The 17,203-nt window shown below is 61.8% G+C and overlaps 1 protein-coding gene across 13 annotated transcripts in view; it reads left to right on the top strand.

Moving 5' to 3' along the window:
* The window catches only part of PIP5K1C (phosphatidylinositol-4-phosphate 5-kinase type 1 gamma), a 55,870-nt gene extending 40,148 nt beyond the window's left edge, over positions 1-15,722 (top strand). For 4 of the 13 annotated variants that reach the window (XM_064479726.1, XM_064479728.1, XM_064479724.1 and 1 more), the window contains 8 exons: positions 117-200; positions 1,458-1,506; positions 2,319-2,403; positions 4,142-4,303; positions 5,108-5,246; positions 5,350-5,382; positions 6,458-6,562; positions 8,601-10,116. In XM_064479726.1, the coding sequence (XP_064335796.1) occupies positions 117-200; positions 1,458-1,506; positions 2,319-2,403; positions 4,142-4,303; positions 5,108-5,246; positions 5,350-5,382; positions 6,458-6,562; positions 8,601-9,069 (1,126 nt within the window). In that variant the 3' untranslated portion in view covers positions 9,070-10,116. The other 9 variants (XM_064479727.1, XM_064479725.1, XM_064479730.1 and 6 more) reach the window with 7 other exon arrangements.
* The last annotated feature ends 1,481 nt before the right edge of the window (positions 15,723-17,203 follow it).

Genomic DNA, 17,203 nt, shown 5'->3' with positions numbered 1-17,203 from the left:
CCTGTCCCTGTCCCTGTCCCCTCCAAGTCCCAGATCAGGCAGGCGGCCCTAGGATGAGAGTGACACCAACCCTGGGCCAGCCCTGGGGGTGCTGACGCTCTTACCTCTTTCCCCAGGATGGGGGGGATCCCTGCTGTGAATGGTCGAGGGGAGCGGCTGCTGCTGCACATCGGCATTATCGACATCCTGCAGTCCTACAGGTGGGTGCCCGCCCCCCGGCCCCGTCTCCCCGCGCCCTGGTGAGAGCCGGGTCAGGGCATGAGGCAGGGTGGTGGGTGGGGTGTTGCCAGCCGATTATCTATTGAGCGCCTGCTGTGTGCCAAGTGCCGGGCTAAACAGCAAGGCAGAAACGCCCTGTGGCTGGGAAGCACAGTATCTCTGGAGGGTTCCCTCAACCAACATGCAGAAGTAAATGCTAGCAGCCAGTGCCTCATACCCTGTGATCTCGAACGTGGACAGGAGCAAGGCACAGCCCGAAGGAACAGACACCCTTGGGTGATGGGCAGCCCTGTTACCCGTGCCTCATGCTTGTGAGTTTTTGGCAACAGGCATCTCTTAATCACTGTTAGTTTTCTAATTGTAGGAGGAACTTGCGTTCTTTACATGCGGTCCACACACAACAGGCAGGTTGTGGCCATGGCGGTTCCCCATCCTGTCCACACCCCACCCCACGTCAGGAACTCCACTCAGCGGTGGGGTGACTTCTTTGCCTGTCTCTCCTGCCCTCCTGACTGCTGTCATTCTCAGCCTGTTTTCCCCACCTGAGGGCTGACCTCGTCTCCTGTGGGCATCTCTCTTGCTGTTTGGATCAGGAGCAGGCAGCTTTCCATGTAGCAGGCCAGGGTTCCACAGAGGCCTGAGGGGTTGGGGTGGGGTCGGGGGAGCAGGACAGCACACGGCAGGTAGCCCAGAGCTCGTTCCCGGGCAGTGTGTTGTAAGGGGCTGTGTCCCAAGGAGGGGATCCTTCCTCGATACAGACTGGAGGCATCCAGGAAGGCTGCCTGGAGGAGGCAGGCTCCTCCCAGCCCAGGTGTGGTGCAGAAGCCAGGCTGGGGGCCGTGGTGCAGGGCGCTGACTCCAGCAGTAAGGAGCCAGGCTCAGCCATGGGAAGAGAAAAGGGGGAGCTCCAGGGGCACTGGCCCACCATCCCCCACAGAGGGCCTCGCACAACAGCCTCTCCATGTCCTCCCCCAGAGCACCCTTGGTGGGAGCTGTCAGCAGGCAGAGCAGGGGCCGTGGGATTAGGAAAGAGAGGAGTGGCCTCTGGCTGAGGCAGCAGGTGGCCTAGTTCCTCTAGACCAAGGCTTTTCTGTCCCCTCGATGCCAGGAACACTCCCAGTCGTGATGACCACAAACATCCCCAGACACCGTCCAGTGTCCCCTGGGACTGGCTTGCCCGGGAGAGAAGCACGGGACCTGAGGGTGTGGCTGACGTCCCGCCTGTGTCTCCTCTGCAGGTTCATCAAGAAGCTGGAGCACACCTGGAAGGCCCTTGTCCACGACGGGGTGAGTGCCGTTCATTTGTCCATCCTTTGGTTCCGTTCACACTCGTACTGACCATCCTGCTGGGCCAGGCTCGCGGGGGCCACTGTCCAGCGGGGGTGCCCTGTGACCGGGCAGTCACAGGCCGAGGGGTCGGGGCTGAGACGACGAAGCACAGGTGGCGCAGCGAGGGGCCCGAGCCGTCCGCGAGGAGGGCACAGGAAGTCTTCCTGCAGCAGGTGCCCCAGGCCGAGCTGGAAGGACCCCCGGGGACGACTGACCGGGAAAGTCAGGGGCCAGCCAGGCAAAGAACATTCTAGAAATGTGATGTGGAGGGGATCTTGAGCCCCAGCTCTGACCCGTGCTGCCACGTAGGGGTGGGATCCACTTAGACAGGCCGTCTCAGTTTGGAAACAGCTTGAAATGCGTGTTTTCGTGAGTACACCGCCAACTCGGAAGCACTTACAGTGAGTTTTTTCAAAATGTGGAAGACCCTGAGGACCACCACGCAGGACCTCCACCTCCCTCTGCGCAGGGCCAGGCACGCCGCCGCCAGCAGCGCTGCTCACAGAGCAGGCTCGGGCCCACTGCCGAGCCCCGCTTTAGGGGTCCCCCCCCGCCTTCCTGGCTCGGTGCTTCCTCTTCTTCCTCTTTGAATGGCCGTTTCATTCATGTAGTTCAGAACATTAGGAGTACAGATGGGGTTGTCATGTCCACCCCCCTGCCTCCCTGTCCCTGCTACCTGGTCCTCGGGCCCACGCCCCCCGCCCCCAACACTCCCAGCGGGGCCACGGCGCTCACCGCCGCCCCCCTCCGGCCCCCACTTCTCTTCCCAGGACACGGTCTCCGTGCACCGGCCCAGCTTCTACGCTGAGCGCTTCTTCAAGTTCATGAGCAACACTGTCTTCAGGAAGAACTCCTGTGAGCCGCCTGGGCCCTTTGGGTGGGGGCATGGAGAGAGGAGGGCGGAACGGTCAAGGGCAGGGAAAACCCAGAGCACTGTCCAGCCGCTGGGTCAGCCCTGGGCCTGGGGCAGGGATGTGGTCCAGAGAGCAGGGCGGTTGGGGTGGCCGCCCCTCTGGGATGCAGCCCAAGGCCTGGCGCCCGCTGAGCTACCGTCCTGGCTCTGCCTTATCCGACTTGCGTGACCTCGAGCAGGTGACGCCCCCACCACACCTCAACTTCCCCAGCTGCAGAACTGGGAGGGCGAGGGATGTTCACGCGCGACAGGAGGGCTGGGCCCAGCACTGGGGCTCACTGGGAAGTGCCACTGCCTAGGAAGCATGGCCTTGCCAGCACCAAGGAGGCCGGTCATCAGCCAGCCTGGGCGTGGTCGGGGAGGCCAAGGCGAGCATGGTGGCCTCGCCCATGGTGGCCTCAAAGATCCCGTGTCCGGGCTGGGCCTTCAGAGTCTGGGGTCCTGGTCCACCCCAGGCCGGATCCCACATGGGGCCTGAAGGGGTCTTCCTCCCCACATACCTGTCTGCTGTCTGTTCCCCTGACCTCTGTCCTCCCCCAGAAGGCAGGGTGCTTGTGGGCCCCGGTCACTGTGTCCCCGGCATCCAGCCAGGGGTCTGGCACACAGCAGGTGCTCAGTGAGCGTCTGTGTGTGTGGGAACGGTCTTGGTGTGTGCCCCTCTCTCTAGGCAGCCGCACTATGGGCGGCTCTGCGGAGGCAGCAGGGAGAGGCAGGCCCAGTACCTGGCACTTGGTGGGGCCACTCTGCCTACTGGGCCAGACCCGGTTGCCTGCAGCTCACTCTCGCAGCCAACTCAGCTCCACTTTCTGGGCATCTGGCTGTAGCTTGGAATTGACTGGTGAGAGTGTTTACGTCATGGAGATCGGCACACACCACAAACCTGGCATTTGTCCCCGGAGAACCGGTTGTTAACCTTTACCAGCGCTGCCCTCCCTGGAACCTTTTCAGGGTGCCATTCCCACTGTGGTCTTGGGAGTTTGCTGGGCTCTGGGAACTGGTTGGCTGCGTGTTAGGCAAACTGAGCACCTGCTGTGTGCCAGGAGCTGTGCCCGCCATCCTGGCGGCAGAGGTCACAGGAGGCGAGGGGAGAGGTGGTTAACGGGTGCTGGTGGGGCCAGGCTGGCGCAGAAGGTGTCACAGGTTTACCCGCCTCCCTTGACCGCGTTGTTGCAGATGAGGGTGCCAGGGCCCAGAGACCTGAGCCACATTCCCCAGGCCACACAGCCTGGATTGGAGCCAGGCCCTTGGTGCTGAGCGCCACGCTGTCCCAGGCCCTTGGCTTCCATGTCTGAGAGAGGCAACCGTGGCCAGGAGGGCTGAGACAGGAAGTGTGGCCCCAGAGTGCTCGGTAAATGCTGGCAGCTGCTGATTCCGCTGCTGATTCTGGGGCCTGGGATGGGGGCGCTGGATCCCCGGTTCTCATTCCATCTCTGTCCGTGGGCAGGACAGGTACCCGCTGGGACTCCTGACGCCTCCCAAGGCAAGCCTGGTGGAAAGTGGGGCGGGCCTTCTCCGCCAAGAGTGTTGCTTCTGGCCCAGGCCTGGGGGACGGGCTGGAGGTGGAGCAGCGGGACCAATCAGGCCTCCAGACAAAGGAGGCATGGGGGCCTCGGGGCCCTGCCTCTGGGCTGCCACGGGACTCCCAGGCCACCCCATGCACCAGCTGCCCTCCCTCTGCAGCCTTGAAGTCATCGCCGTCCAAGAAGGGCCGAGGTGCTTTGCTGGCCGTCAAGCCCCTGGGGCCCACTGCTGCCTTCTCCGCCAGCCAGATCCCCAGCGAGCGGGAGGAGGCGCAGTACGACCTGCGAGGGGCCCGCAGCTACCCTACGCTGGAGGACGAAGGTGACCGGGTGGGCTAGGAATGGGTGCATTTGTGACGGGAGTTGAAGGGGCTACTGGGGACTGAGAAAGGAGGGGCCCGGGGAGCAGCAGCAGCCATGCAGTGTGAGGGAGGGGCCCTGCCGCTGGGCCCCGCCTGGGTGGGCGGGGCTGGGTCACAGTCACCCGCCCCCAGCCCGAGATCTGCAGCTGGGGTGTGGAGAGCTGGGTCTGGGCCCCGGAAAAGCCACAGGAAGAGCTGAGCGGAGAACTGGCCCTCCCTGCCCACACCCCCTGGGAGGTGACAGGCTCCTGTCACTTCAGAAGTGCAGAGACCTAGGGGGGTGAAGTGCTTGATGGGGTTGGGGCTGATGCTCTGGAAGTTCCCTTCCATCTCCTGGGTCAGTGGTTCCAGAAGAGCATCAAGGAAGGGGGAGAGCCTGTGCAAAGGCCCTGGGGCAGGACCTGGCCTAGCATGTTGGAGGAACAGCCAGGAGGCCTGTGTAGCTGGAGCAGAATGAGTGAGGAGGAGAGGGAGGTGAGGTCAGGTGAGGCAAGTCAAGCAGGACCCCTGTGGGCTCTGGGAAGGAAGTTGGATTTTAGCTTGAAGGCAGTGGGAAGCTACTGGAAGGCCTTGTGCCAGGGGAACTTGGAGCATATTTGTCTTCTTAAATTTAGCTGCTGGGGAGAACAGTGTTGGGTGGCAGGTGGGAGGTGGGGGATGTGGGTGGCAGAGGGTGAGCAGAGCTGTGGGTGGAGTCCAGAGGCCTGCCAGGGGCGTCCGTCCGGGTGTGGCTCCTGCATGTGCCCACCGCCTCCTCCCCACAGGCCGGCCAGACCTCCTGCCCTGCACACCACCTTCTTTTGAGGAGGCCACCACCGCCTCCATCGCCACAACCCTGTCCTCCACATCCCTGTCCATCCCTGAGCGGTCCCCATCAGAGACCTCAGAGCAGCCACGGTACAGGTGAGCCAAGGAGGACGGCTCCTTCCGCCCCGGGGCAGGTGGGGGGTCTACGGGTGGGCGGGGCATCTCCACACTTGCCCACCTGTTTGTGGTCTCTCTGCAGGCGGCGCACACAGTCCTCTGGACAGGATGGCCGGTGAGATGAGACCCCAGCCCTCTCCCTCCCCCTCCCCCTGCAGCCCCTCCTCCACTGTCCCCGCCTAGAGCCCTCCCTCTCCGATCACTCCTTCCTGGGCACAGATTTAAGTCAGGCTCCAGAACTGCACAGAATCTCCACTCAGGTTATGTTTGTCCCGCCTCCCACACTGCTTGTTGGTTCTTCTTTCTTTTTTATTCATATTTTTTATTTTAAGAGATCCAAAAGGAAATAGAGTGAGCTGCTTCCCCCTCCATGTCCACAGGCCCCAGACAGACCTTCTGGCTCTTTGCAGAGACATTCAAGTCTAGACAAGGGCACCTTTGGGCCTGTCCCTCCTCCTCTGGACCAGCGTGTACGCTGGGCCCCCGCCCCTTGCCCTGTCACCTGCCAGCTGAAGGGCCCTGCGTGACCAGGTGGAGCCCAGGCTATTCCCTCCCTCTGATGGGCTCTGGCCTGTCCTCCGGGGACACCTGGCTTGTCCCCAGTTGTTTGACTCTGTAACACGGCTGCAGTGAAGCCAGCTTGCTTTCTGTGATTAGTTTTTGAGGTAATTTCAGCCAGTTGAAAACCAGCCATGGTACGAGGTACATCTGGTGGAAGGCTCGCCCACTGCAGTCCAGCTCCGTGCTCTGACCTCAGCCACTGTCTCCTCTCTGGTGTTGCCTCCCAGAGAGATTCTGCACGCCTGGCTGCCGGAATGTTCTGACCATGTATGTCAGGGGTCCCAGCCTGGAAACCCAGAACTGCCCAACCCCTAGTCCAGGCCCTAGGTGGGTGCCTGGCGGGGTGGGCAGGATCCAGACCACCATTCGCTCATTGTGCCCCTGCCAGTGCCAGACTCACAGGATGGCCCCAGGTGGACGATCAGTCACTGCCCCTTCTAGTCCCCAGAGAGCCAGGTATGAGCTGGGCTGGCTCAGGGCACTGGTCCAGTGATACCTAGAGGCCGCACCTCATGGAGTCTCCCAGCTTCCCAGCGGGACTGGAAGTTGGCCCCAGCCTGGAGCTCAGCTGGCCCTTCTGGGGGAACAGAGAGGCGGGAAACTGAGGCGCAGCTTCCCGTTGCCTCCAGGCCCCAGGAGGAGGTGCACGCAGAGGAGGACCTGCAGCAGATCACGGTGCAGGTGGAGCCCGCATGCAGCGTGGAGATCGTGGTCCCCAAGGAGGAGGACGCGGGGTGAGTAGCCGCCGGGTCCTTGCGGTAGCGCTGATGGGTTCCTGTACATGCCCTGCTCTGGTCCCAGTGGCCACGCGCGGTCACGTGGCCAGCTGGCCGCAGGGCAAGCTGGGAAAAGCAGTCCACGCGCGGGGGGCGGGCACAGGCTTCGGGCCCCAGGGAAGGGGGCGCGGGATGCTGGAATGGCGGGGTCTCGTCCTGGGGACGGGTTGCCTCCTCTGGGCTCAGAGCCGCCTGCCGTCTGAGGCCCCTTCCCTCCCACCCGCCCTCTCTCCGCTCGGTAGCCTTGCCGGGGGCTGGCCAGCTGGGGCCTCACAGGGTTCTCAGAGAACCGCTCTGAGACTTACTCTTTTTCCTGCCGTGTTTTGTTTTTATCTCATTCGCTCTAACTCGCGGGGCACGTCTGCCCTTTCGCTGCTTCTGGTCTGCGTTCTCACTCGTTCCTCCCTCCAGCGTCTGTCGGCTGCTCACGGTCCTTCCTCTTTAATGACGAGACCCGTAGGGCTGTGCCTCCCCTGTGCGCACTGCTTTTGCCGCGTCCCCTGGGTTTTGCCACAAAGCGGTGCTTTTATACTGGCCCGTGTGTGGATGGTTAGTGACTTTAATTTCCTCTTTGAACTCAGGTAGTGGCTTCCAACCACCTGAGGGTGGTTCTGCCCTGGGCAACGTCTGGGGACACCTAGTGGTCATGACTAGGGAGTTCCTGGCATCGGGGGTGGGGGGCGTGGGGGGGTGGGGGGGGAGGGCAGAGACGCTGTCCACACCCATCGTGCCCAGGATGCCCCCGCAGAGAGTGGCCTGCCCGATGTCAGCAGTGTCAAGGGGAGACTGAACTAAGGGGTTTTAGGGGTGTCTCTCAAATTCTGAATGTTTAGGGTTTTTTTTTACCTTTTTAGTACTTCTAATTTTGTTAGGTTTTGAACTGAAGATAGCGGACTTAAAAACAACCTATGCTTTTTTTGTTAACAGATTGAAAGTGTTTAGGTCAAATACAAAGTTTGTTTGACGTGTCTGTGGACATAAGGGAGAAAGTGTCTTCTCTGTGAGAGGACAGACGGTTCCCTATGAGCCCGCTCTGTCCGGTGCCGTGACTGGTGGCGTCGTTCACTCCTTACTTGTCTCTCGTCTGTGTGGTTTCTTTGATTCTGTAACTGCGTCATCGCGGTCTTGCCTTTCTCATAATTTTTGTTTCGCATACTTTTTGGAGTTCCTGCTCTGTTTGAGGAGACTTTCCTCTGCACTCACAGCACGCTGTTCCCTGGGCACCCATTTCCCGGTGCATGCTGTCCTTACTCCCCACACGCAGACACGTGTGCGCACATGCCAACCAGTCCCTGCCACTGTCAGCTTTTTTGCCATTAACTAAAGTCTCACAGTGTAAGGTGTCATTCAGTCTTTGTCCAAACAAACAAGCCGCTCTCAGGCAGGACTGGAGAAGCAGTTCCCCGCAGTCACAGGTTCTCTGTCATCTCATGGCCTTTGAACTGTGAGGTGAGAATTAGGCATCGATCGCACGGCCACCAGCTGAGGCCTTGGGCTCTTTCCTCACCGTCGCCCTGAGCCTGTTTCCTCTGTAACACAGGACAGCAGCAGCCCCCTTCCCCAACGAGGTTCGTGGGTTTATTCCTGCAAGGCCTTGGAACAGGCTTAGTGCATAGCGAGCGCCCAGGAAAGAGGAAAAAGAGGTTTTGACCCCTTGGGGTGGGTGCCCTGTGTCCCCACTTTACAGATGTGGAAACTGAGGCTCCAAGAAGGAAAATGATCTCCTGGGTTGCCCAGTGAGGCACTGGTGGTCTGTGAGCGGGCTCTGCCCACAGGTGTGGGCACGTCGATCCCTGGCCGCAGCCGTGTTCGGGGGAGTTTTGTTTGTTTTGTGTGTAAACTAGAACTTACTGGAATGTATCCCCGTGGTCAGACTTCCTGCGTCTCTCGTCTCTGTGGTGAGAGGGAGTGGGGCAGGTCCCAAGCTGTGGGCAGGGGAGGAGCGTGCTGTCTGCAGCATCCCCCCAGGATTCCCGTGTCCTGCCCGTGTCCCCAGAGAGGGGGCGTCCCCGGCCTGCGCCTCTGCCGCCGCTGTCGAAGCCGAAACCGCCAGCCAGGCCTCCGAGCCCGCCAGCCAGGCCTCCGACGAGGAGGACGCTCCCTCCACGGACATCTACTTTGTAAGTCTCCCGGGCCCCCTCCTGCCGCTGGGCCCTCGACCGCTGGCACTCACACGTGCACACGCACTCACCTGCCCACGCACTTCAGCACGTCCCACACACGAGACCACATGTGCCCACCCATTCACACACGCGCACATTGCACGTCACGCACACATGCTCACAAGGCACCCGTGCCCCCCCACACGCCCGCACACTCAGCATGCAGACTCACGTGTGTGCTCACCTTTCAGCACTGCAGTCCAGGTGTCCTTGCACGCTCCTGCACACACTCACACTCAGGCGGTGTGGACCGCCAGGCCCCTCACCATCCTCCCCAGGCCTCATGACCACATCTGGCTGTGAGTCAAGGCCCTGACCCCAGCTGTGCCACCTCATCCCCCAGGGAAACATCTGGAGTCCTCAAGCGCTCAGCCCCGCCGGCCCAAGGGCAGGCCCAGGCCCTGGATCCCCGGGGCCGCCTGGGCTGGCTGTGACACGCACTTTCTCTTGCTGGGTGATGTGTGCGGCGGGCGGGATCCATGCTCAGCAAGGCCTGGGCACCACGGCGAGGGGCAGGTGGGCTCCACACCGCTGACCTCACGGGCCAAGGACGCACAGCTGCTCCTGGACGAGCAGGAAGGGGCCCTGCGTGGGGACCTGGGACCTCCCTCCAGAGCTGGGAGTGTGTCCCCCTCATACCTCCCACGCGCAGGCAGGTAGATGAGCTGGGAGCCTGGGTGAGCTGGGTGCGTGATGGTCAGGGAGCCTGCAAAGCCCAGGCCAGTGACCCCTCCTGACAGTGGATCCTGGAGCCGTTTCCACTGGTGGCCCTGCTCAGGGGTCAGATGGTCCCAGTTACAACAGAGACGGCCAGACACCAGGTCAGCCACCTGTCGTCTTCCCAGACCTTCGTTCTTACCTCTGACCTCCGACCCTGCCCCGGGAAGGGGAGCCGGGGGCCCGCCCTCTGCCCGGCGCTGGGCTTCGGGGCCTGTCTGGGTGAGCCTGGCCCTCCCACTGGCACTGCAGCTTTGTAACTGGCACCTCCCTGCTCTCTCCCGAGCCGGTGCTGCTGGCGTGCGGGCGCCTGCCCGGTCTGGAGGGTACAGGGTGCACCCTGTGTGCGGCCCGCACCCACCATCAGCTCAGCCGTTCTCTGGATCTGTGTGTGAGGCGGCCTGGGCCGTGTTCTGTCGTGTGCGTTGGGGTCCAGAAACCCGAGTGGGCATCTGGGCCCCACATGTGGCAGCGGGGGAGACCAGTGGGACCCCCACCCCTACTTCCTGCTTGGCCGTCGGCTCACCTGCCCTGCCCGGTGCCCTCCCAGCCTGACTGCCCGCCAGATTCCTGTGGCCTCATCCTGTCACCTCATCCTGTCCTCTGTTTGCTTCCTCCCCCGCCCTCCCGGCCCGCCCAGTTCACCGATGGGAGGTACTGGATTTACTCTCCCCGGCATCGCCGACTGCGGGCCGTGACGCTGAGCTCCTCGGGGACTGTAAGTGACTGTGGCAGGCCTCCAGGGAGCCCAGCCCCTGCCCCACGCCCTGGCAGCAGGGAGCCCCAGGTGCTGGCCTGCCCTCCTCCTCTGAGAAGGGTCTTGTGGCTGAGCTTGGCCGCGCTCGCCCACATAGGGTGCCGTGCTGCGGGACTCTCGTGGTGATGTCACTTAATCCCCGCTGCGGAGGGCATCACTGGGCCTGCAGGCTCACAGTTGGGGCTCTGGGGGCCGGCCTGGCCGTGGCAGGGTCTGCATCGGACCCCAGGTCCCTGGCCACCCCTGCCGCTTATCCCAGCCCTCCCAAGTTAGGGACCTGCCAGGTGGACAAGTTCTCACTCACTGAGACCTCACTGCCAACGGCTGTCAAGGGGCTTCTGTCCCCTGACGTGGGAGGCCACACAGGTCAGCGGAGGGGCTGCAAAGCCAGGATCTTAACTGCAGGAGAGAGGAGCTCATGTCTCCATACCCATTTCATAGATGGAGAGACCGAGAGACGGCTCCTGAGGAGCCCAAGAGAGTATGGTTTAGACAAGATCTGGGTCCCAAACTTCAGGCACCTGTGTGTCTAGTAGACACATTCCACACAGGGTGCATGGGTTGCTATGTGGAAATCGTGTAGCAGTGGAATTGTCAGTGCCCGTAACTGTCATCGTGAGCAAGAAATGACGGGTCCAGAAAGGTCAAGTAACCTACCAGAGACTCACAGCACTTGAACGGCAGAACAGGGCAAAGGCCTAAAGTGAAACTTTGGCTTTCAGGATGAGGCCCCTGAGGCCACACTCCAGCCCCGTCAGCACCCCCTTGGAGCATCACCGGGTGCAGGGCAAGGCCAAACAAGCCCGAGGAGGGGAGACCACCTCCCCAGCCCTCCCAGCACAGAAGAGGAAGGGCGGTCTTGGCGGGGGCGTTGCAGGAGCAGGAGCTTGGGGGCTGAGGGGAGGGGAGGGAGCGGCAAGAGAGGGGCTGGCCCCCGAAACCTGCTGTGCGGGGAGGGCACGCCCTTGGCCTGACTTCTGCTTCTTGCGGGGTCCCCGAACCCTCTCATCCTCCTCACTTGGAGCCCCAGCAGGGCGGCCACCCCAGCGCTGGGCGTCTGCTGTGGCCCCTGGCGGCCCAGCCCACCTCCCAGGCTTCCAGCTGGATGGGGAGGCTGGGGTCTTGTTGCTTTGTGGCCACCTGAAGGAGTGAGCGGGGCCTGCGCTGGGGGCCTGTCCTGCTGCCCAGGCGCCTTTGTGCAAATCTGTCCACAGGTGGACACCGCCCTGGTGGGTGTGCGGCCCTGGGCTGAGGGCTGAGCTGTGAGCAAGGAGTGGCCTGTGAGCCGCGGGGAGGAGGGGGAGGAGGGGGTCGAGCAGACGCAGAGGCAAGGGCTTCCTGGGCATGGGTGAGGCCGCAGGCGGGCCCTGAGGGGCAGAAAACAGAGGCTGGCTGGTGGTCATCTAACCAGGCCAGGGAGGAGTGGGTCTGGGGGGCCACGGTGGGCTTAGGGGCCATGGAACACCCGGGGGTTGGTCAGGACAGGTGTGTGCTCCGGCCTGGGTCCAGGTCGTGGGCTGCGGGCATTGAAGACTGGCGGTGTGCGGGGGGAGCAGGAGAGGAAGAAGAGAGGAGAGGGCGGCTGGGGGCCCTGAGGAGGCCGCCAGGCCCGGGAGGGTTCTGGAGGTGGGAGCAGATCCGGGAAGGACAGGGCTGCTGGGGCAACGTGCGTTTTCCTCGCAGTGGCTGGGGCTGCCCCTTGGCAGCCAGACCCCACTCTGCCTGGCCCCAGGCCTGGCCCCGCTGCGCCTACTCCTTGGTCTCCCCTAAGCAAATCTGTGTGTTCTCGTTCTGAAAGCCCTCCCAGATCAGAAAATGGGCTCCCCTCTGTGCCCCAGCACCCCCACCACTCAGGGCCCCCAGCAGCGGGTCCCCAGCCCTGCTCCAGCTGGTGGCCCCCAGTGCCCATGTGGCAGGCAGGGTCTGAGGCTAGGGTACTGCTGGGCCGGGTCGGAGGTCTGGGTGCTGCCGGGTAGGGGAGGGCAAACCCAGCCCCACCCGCCTTCCCCCTGCTGTGCCCGCCCTGCCTTGACCCCATTCACCGCTGGCTTCCTGCCACCCGCCCTGCGCTGCGAGCAAGGGGTGGCCACTCAGCCCCGCCGAGCCCGAGGGCTGTCCAGGTTGGGGCAGGTCCCCATCAGGGAGAGGGCAGTAGGAGCTGAGCCGCCCACTGGTCCCGCACTGGGGGGCCCCCTCTTTTATTTCTGTTTCTTCCTTCCTCCCTCTCGCCTCTCGCGCCTCCTCGCACCCTGCTCTTCTCTGCGCCCTTCCTGCACGCGCGCCCGCCCGCCCTGCAGCCCAGCGACGAGAGGAGCTGGGTGTACTCCCCGCTCCACTATAGCGCGCAGGCCCGCCCAGCCTCCGACGGCGAGAGCGACACAGTAAGTGCGCCGGGCTGGCCAGCTGGGCCCCTGGGGCTCGGACCCGGGGCCTTGGCCACGGAGGGCCTGCAAGCACGGCCCCACATGCCCCCGGGACCAATGGGGACACAGGCCGGGGGCGGGAGGGGCAGCCGGGCTCTCACTGCGCGGTGGCCCGTGTCCAGCCCTCGGCTCGTGGGGTCCCTGGCCCGTGGCATTGGCCATCAGGCCAGACCCGGCCACGGCAGGCCCGGCAGGTGGGGGTCCAGCCAGCCCACCGCTTCCTCACCGGCCCCCTTGTCTCCGCAGTAAGTCCTGTGCAGTCACTGACCTGGAGCGGAGCGCCTGCTGCTGCCCTGGCCGCTGCCTGGAGGCACTGCCCACCCCGCTCAGCCCAGAGCTCGGGAGACGCCCACCTGGCCTCCGCTCGCCCTCGTCCTCCCCTCGACGACGCCGACGCCCGGGCTGCAGAGCGATCCCACCCGGGCTGCCCGCCCAGCCCCGGCTCCCCGTCAACTACCTGCGCCTGATACTGTGAACCCTCCTGAGTTTCCAATCATGTATTTATTTTGGGTCCTTGTTCTTTGCACAGAGGTGGCAGCACACGTGTGTGTGTATTTTATAGAAAAAGAAAAAGGAAAAAAAAACCCACAACAGAAAAGAAGAAACTCCATTCCACTGCACTTCTGTTCTGTGCTGTGCTTGCATGTGTCTTGCTGAGGGAGCAGGCCCTCGGCTCTGGGGACCTGCGCCCCAGTGGCCCTGGTGCCCCAGCTGGAATCCACTCCGAGTCCCAGCTGGGATGGACGGCTGCCTAGGATGGAAAGGCCGCGGGGTCCCTGTGGGTCCCCAGGGCACCTCTGGAGGCCGCCCACGGTGCCTGCCAGGCCCTGAGCTGGACACCGTCCTTGAGGGGGTGGTCTGCACCCAGCCGCCCCTGCCAGCTGTGTCTGTTTCCGCCACCTGCCTCCCGGTGACCACAAGCTGGACTCTCCCACCAAGACTAGAACCTCCACGTGGACTCACAGCTGCCCCATGTCGGTGGAGCTCAGAGCTGTGGGCTTCTCTCTCCAGAAGACAGTTCTGAGCCCTGGGAGGAGGCAGCCAGGCCCTCGGGCTACGGGATGTCCAGAGAGCTGTGTCCTGGAGTAGAGCTCCCGCAGTCAGGCCTCCCAGCCCAGAGAAACAGACCCCTCTCCAGTAAAAGGCCCCCAGGACTGAGGTGGGCAGCCTCTCTTTTAAATGATGGTGACATTGGTGCAGACTAAAGGATAGGGTAAGGAATTCTTATGGAAAACCAGTTGTTTTTGGATTGTCATCTTCAGCAGCAGCAGCCCCTCTTGGGCCCAGAGCCTCGCAGGGTGGTCTCCGGGAGCCCCCACTGTGTCCACAGGGGGCTGACAGCTTTGCAGGGTCTCTCCCGCCTCCTGAGAGATGACACATCAGAGATGGATTCCCCCTGCCACTTGGCTTAACCCCACTTGGCCTGCATGGGTGGAGCTGGGAGCCAGCTACGAGTGGAGGCGACACCTGCTGGAAGAATTCTCCCCACCTGAGACAGCTAGAGAAGCCACCAGTCTAGGAGCTTGGATTTTTCAAGTCTGATGCAAGTTCACGCACCACTGTCCTGCTGCGCGGGCCCCTCTTTGCCTCCCCTCACACTGCCCGCTTCGTATGCCTGGAGGGCCCACGTCGGCCCCCTGGAGAATCAGGCCGTGCCCCGGGGACAGCACCCCGGCTCTGAGCAGGGCCTCCAGGGACACAGTTGGGGAAGAGGACCCAAAGAGGACCTGTCAGAACAAGCCTGCAAGGGTCCCAGACTAGAAGCAAAACTGTGTCCTCCCCTCCTGCCAAGGAGAGAGTGTCCGCACCCCGGAGTGTCCTTCGCCCGGACTTCACCAGTCCGTGCCTGCCCTGCCCTACCTGCCGAGGGGGGAGGCGGGCTAAGTGGGCCAAGGTCTGAAGGTGACGAAAGGGGACTGTTGTGTTGCCCAGATGCCGATACTGAAGTCCCCACCCAGCTCCCAGCGTCCGGGCACAGAGACATGGTGAGTCCTTTGGGGACAACCAGAGCAGCAGGCCCCATGCCCAGGTCATCCTCTGCCATCTGGAGCCTCGGGCACTCAGCACCCTAGGCTTCCCTGAGTGAATCCCAGAGCAAAGTGTTGGTCAGAGGCTGACCTGGAGCAATTTGCAAACCTCTTGGATATCATGACATTTAACTTTCGCTAAGTCACGAACACCCCTTTGGAGCCCTGCTTTGTGTTGGTTGCATTCTTTGTCCCTTTTCAGAGAACTGTCATATGGATGCAAAGTGGTCCCTGGACCGGGCCGACGGAAGGCATGTGCTTCTGTTCAGGGCAAGGGTGGGAAGGCAAGATCTTATTTATAACGTGCAGCGAACTCACGGCCTTCCCGAGGCCCTCCGCAAGGAGGGCCCTGGACCCACCCAGCTGTCTCGCCCCGCCGCAGGATAGTAATCTGTCAGCTCTTCCGTGGCGATTCGCTGATTCCGTCCTGGCTCGTCCCTGACGGCTGCTGTCAGTAACATGGGCACTGTCTGCATTGCCGTACTGTAAAAAGGAAAGGCATTTTCTGAGACTGACAAGGTGGAGCCTTCCATGTGTCCCCTGCCAGCCTCCGTCCTCTGCCGCCTCTCGCCCCCTCCCTCCACCACCTGGCTCAGTGCAATACTCCTATCCTGGCGGGGTCCCTTGCCATGGTACTGTCGCCGCAGCCCCTCGGTCCCCAGCCCAGGACGAGCACCCTCAGCCGCCTTCTCTGGTGGTTCAGTTGCATCACCTGTCCCCACCCCAACCTCATTTTTATGGCCGAACTGATTTCGAAACACAATGAAACTGCAAACCTTGTGTGTCTTAATTCTCTCCGGGGGTCCCGTGTGCTCAGCCCCCGTGGTCTGGTGTGTGACAATCCGGAGCACAGCCTCCTCGGGCACAGGATGCCGTCCCGCTCAAACCCAGAGCCGCGGGCGCCCCTGTAACCCTGCAGCCCCTGCTGGCCCCATAACACCCATATGCAGCCCCAGACCCCCACCCCAGCCCAGCTGCCTCCCTCTTTTTACGTTGAAGAGATCTCTCTAATAAATCGGGTAATAAGCATCAGTCGCCTCTTTCTGCTTCTCTGCACATTCTGGTGTTCTGGGTGGGAGTTTAAGGACTGAGTATGAGAGCAGAAAGAAGCCTTAGCAAGAATCAAAATATTTAAATAACAGCAATGAACCCAAATGCCTCAGTAGCCATGGCCTCCTTTGGGTTTCAGTTCAGTTTGGAAAAACTTTTTTTTTTAATTTTATTATTGAAGTGTGGTCAGTTTCAGAAAAACTTTTAAAAGCTGACATCAGTGCAGCCCAGCCCAAGGGAACAAACGCTCCCCGGAGTTTGTTTTTGTCCTGCCAGAGTCACTCAAATGGACGAATGCACAGACCCCTTTTAAGGGGAAAATATTTCTCCCAGACTACGAATTTGAGAAACATTGTGTTGAAAGTAAGATCCTGTCTGTCAGCAAGCCCTTGGGAACCCAATTTTAATCACAGACGCAGACACAATTTATACACTAGGCTCATGGGTCATCTCGAGTGCGCTCGCCTCGCATTCAGAGATGAGTATTCAGATGCTCTCAAGGACGCATCTGCACTGTGAAAATCACGTTGTGGGCCATCTGGTCACCAGGACAGCCCACATCTCATGACAGTTATCAAGGGGTCCCTCCTGCCACCACCCCTACCTGCACCTCGGCACCAGCTGAGCATATTAAGTTAGCATTTAGAGTGGTGTTAGCAAGTTGTATTATAAAGTAAAGTGTTGGCTTAAGATATTAAGTACTATCCTTTGGGGTGGACTAGGGGAGCTCAGAGCAGGACTTCGGGGTCCTTCAGATCCCAGGTCTCCACTCTTGCCCCGGTGTGGTCTTGCCTCTGCCCACCTGCTCTGTAGGGACTCAGCCTAGCAACCCTTTTCATCCCTCTCTGCTCAAAGCCCTCCCACGGTTTGCCAGCACCCGCAGGACAAAGCTGGACCACCACGTTCAAATCCCAGCTCCACGCTGCCTTATTGGGGCGAGAGGGAAGGTGTTAAAGTAACTGTCCCTCTCAGCCTCAGTGTCTCCATCTATAAAATGGGGTTGATGGGGAATTTAAGGAGTTATCTAAGTACTTTTCTCTTTAAGCTTAACCCCTGAAACACAGAGGTATTCATCGGCGGGTGGTGGAGCATGAAGGTGACCCTCACAGAAGGTCAGCTCAACATCTAAGGCTTTTCTGCTTCTGTCCCAGCTCCCACCCCTGGCCTCCTTGAGCAGCCCTGATTCTAATCTACGCTCTGGAGGGTTCCCCGCCTCCACAGCCCGCGAGATCTCGCTTCCCGGACACGCCTCCCTCGGCCCCGCCCGGCGGCCCCGCCGTCTCTTGATCCCTCCTCCTGGACCCCGCCCACGCCGGCTCCACTTCCCCTCTTTAGACGCTTCTCGGTCCCGCCTCCCCAGGCTCCGCCCCACTGACCGTTCCTGGTTCGCCCTTGCTCCGCCCACAGCTCCTCTGGCTGCCTGAGGACCGAGGCCCCATCTGGGGCTGCCCTTAGTACTGCCT

This window comes from Camelus dromedarius, chromosome 27 (genome assembly GCF_036321535.1).
Source record: "Camelus dromedarius isolate mCamDro1 chromosome 27, mCamDro1.pat, whole genome shotgun sequence".
In the NCBI taxonomy this organism is placed as follows: domain Eukaryota; kingdom Metazoa; phylum Chordata; class Mammalia; order Artiodactyla; family Camelidae; genus Camelus; species Camelus dromedarius.
Note: the sequence above shows the minus strand (reverse complement) of the source record. Positions and strands in the feature narration are given on the sequence as shown.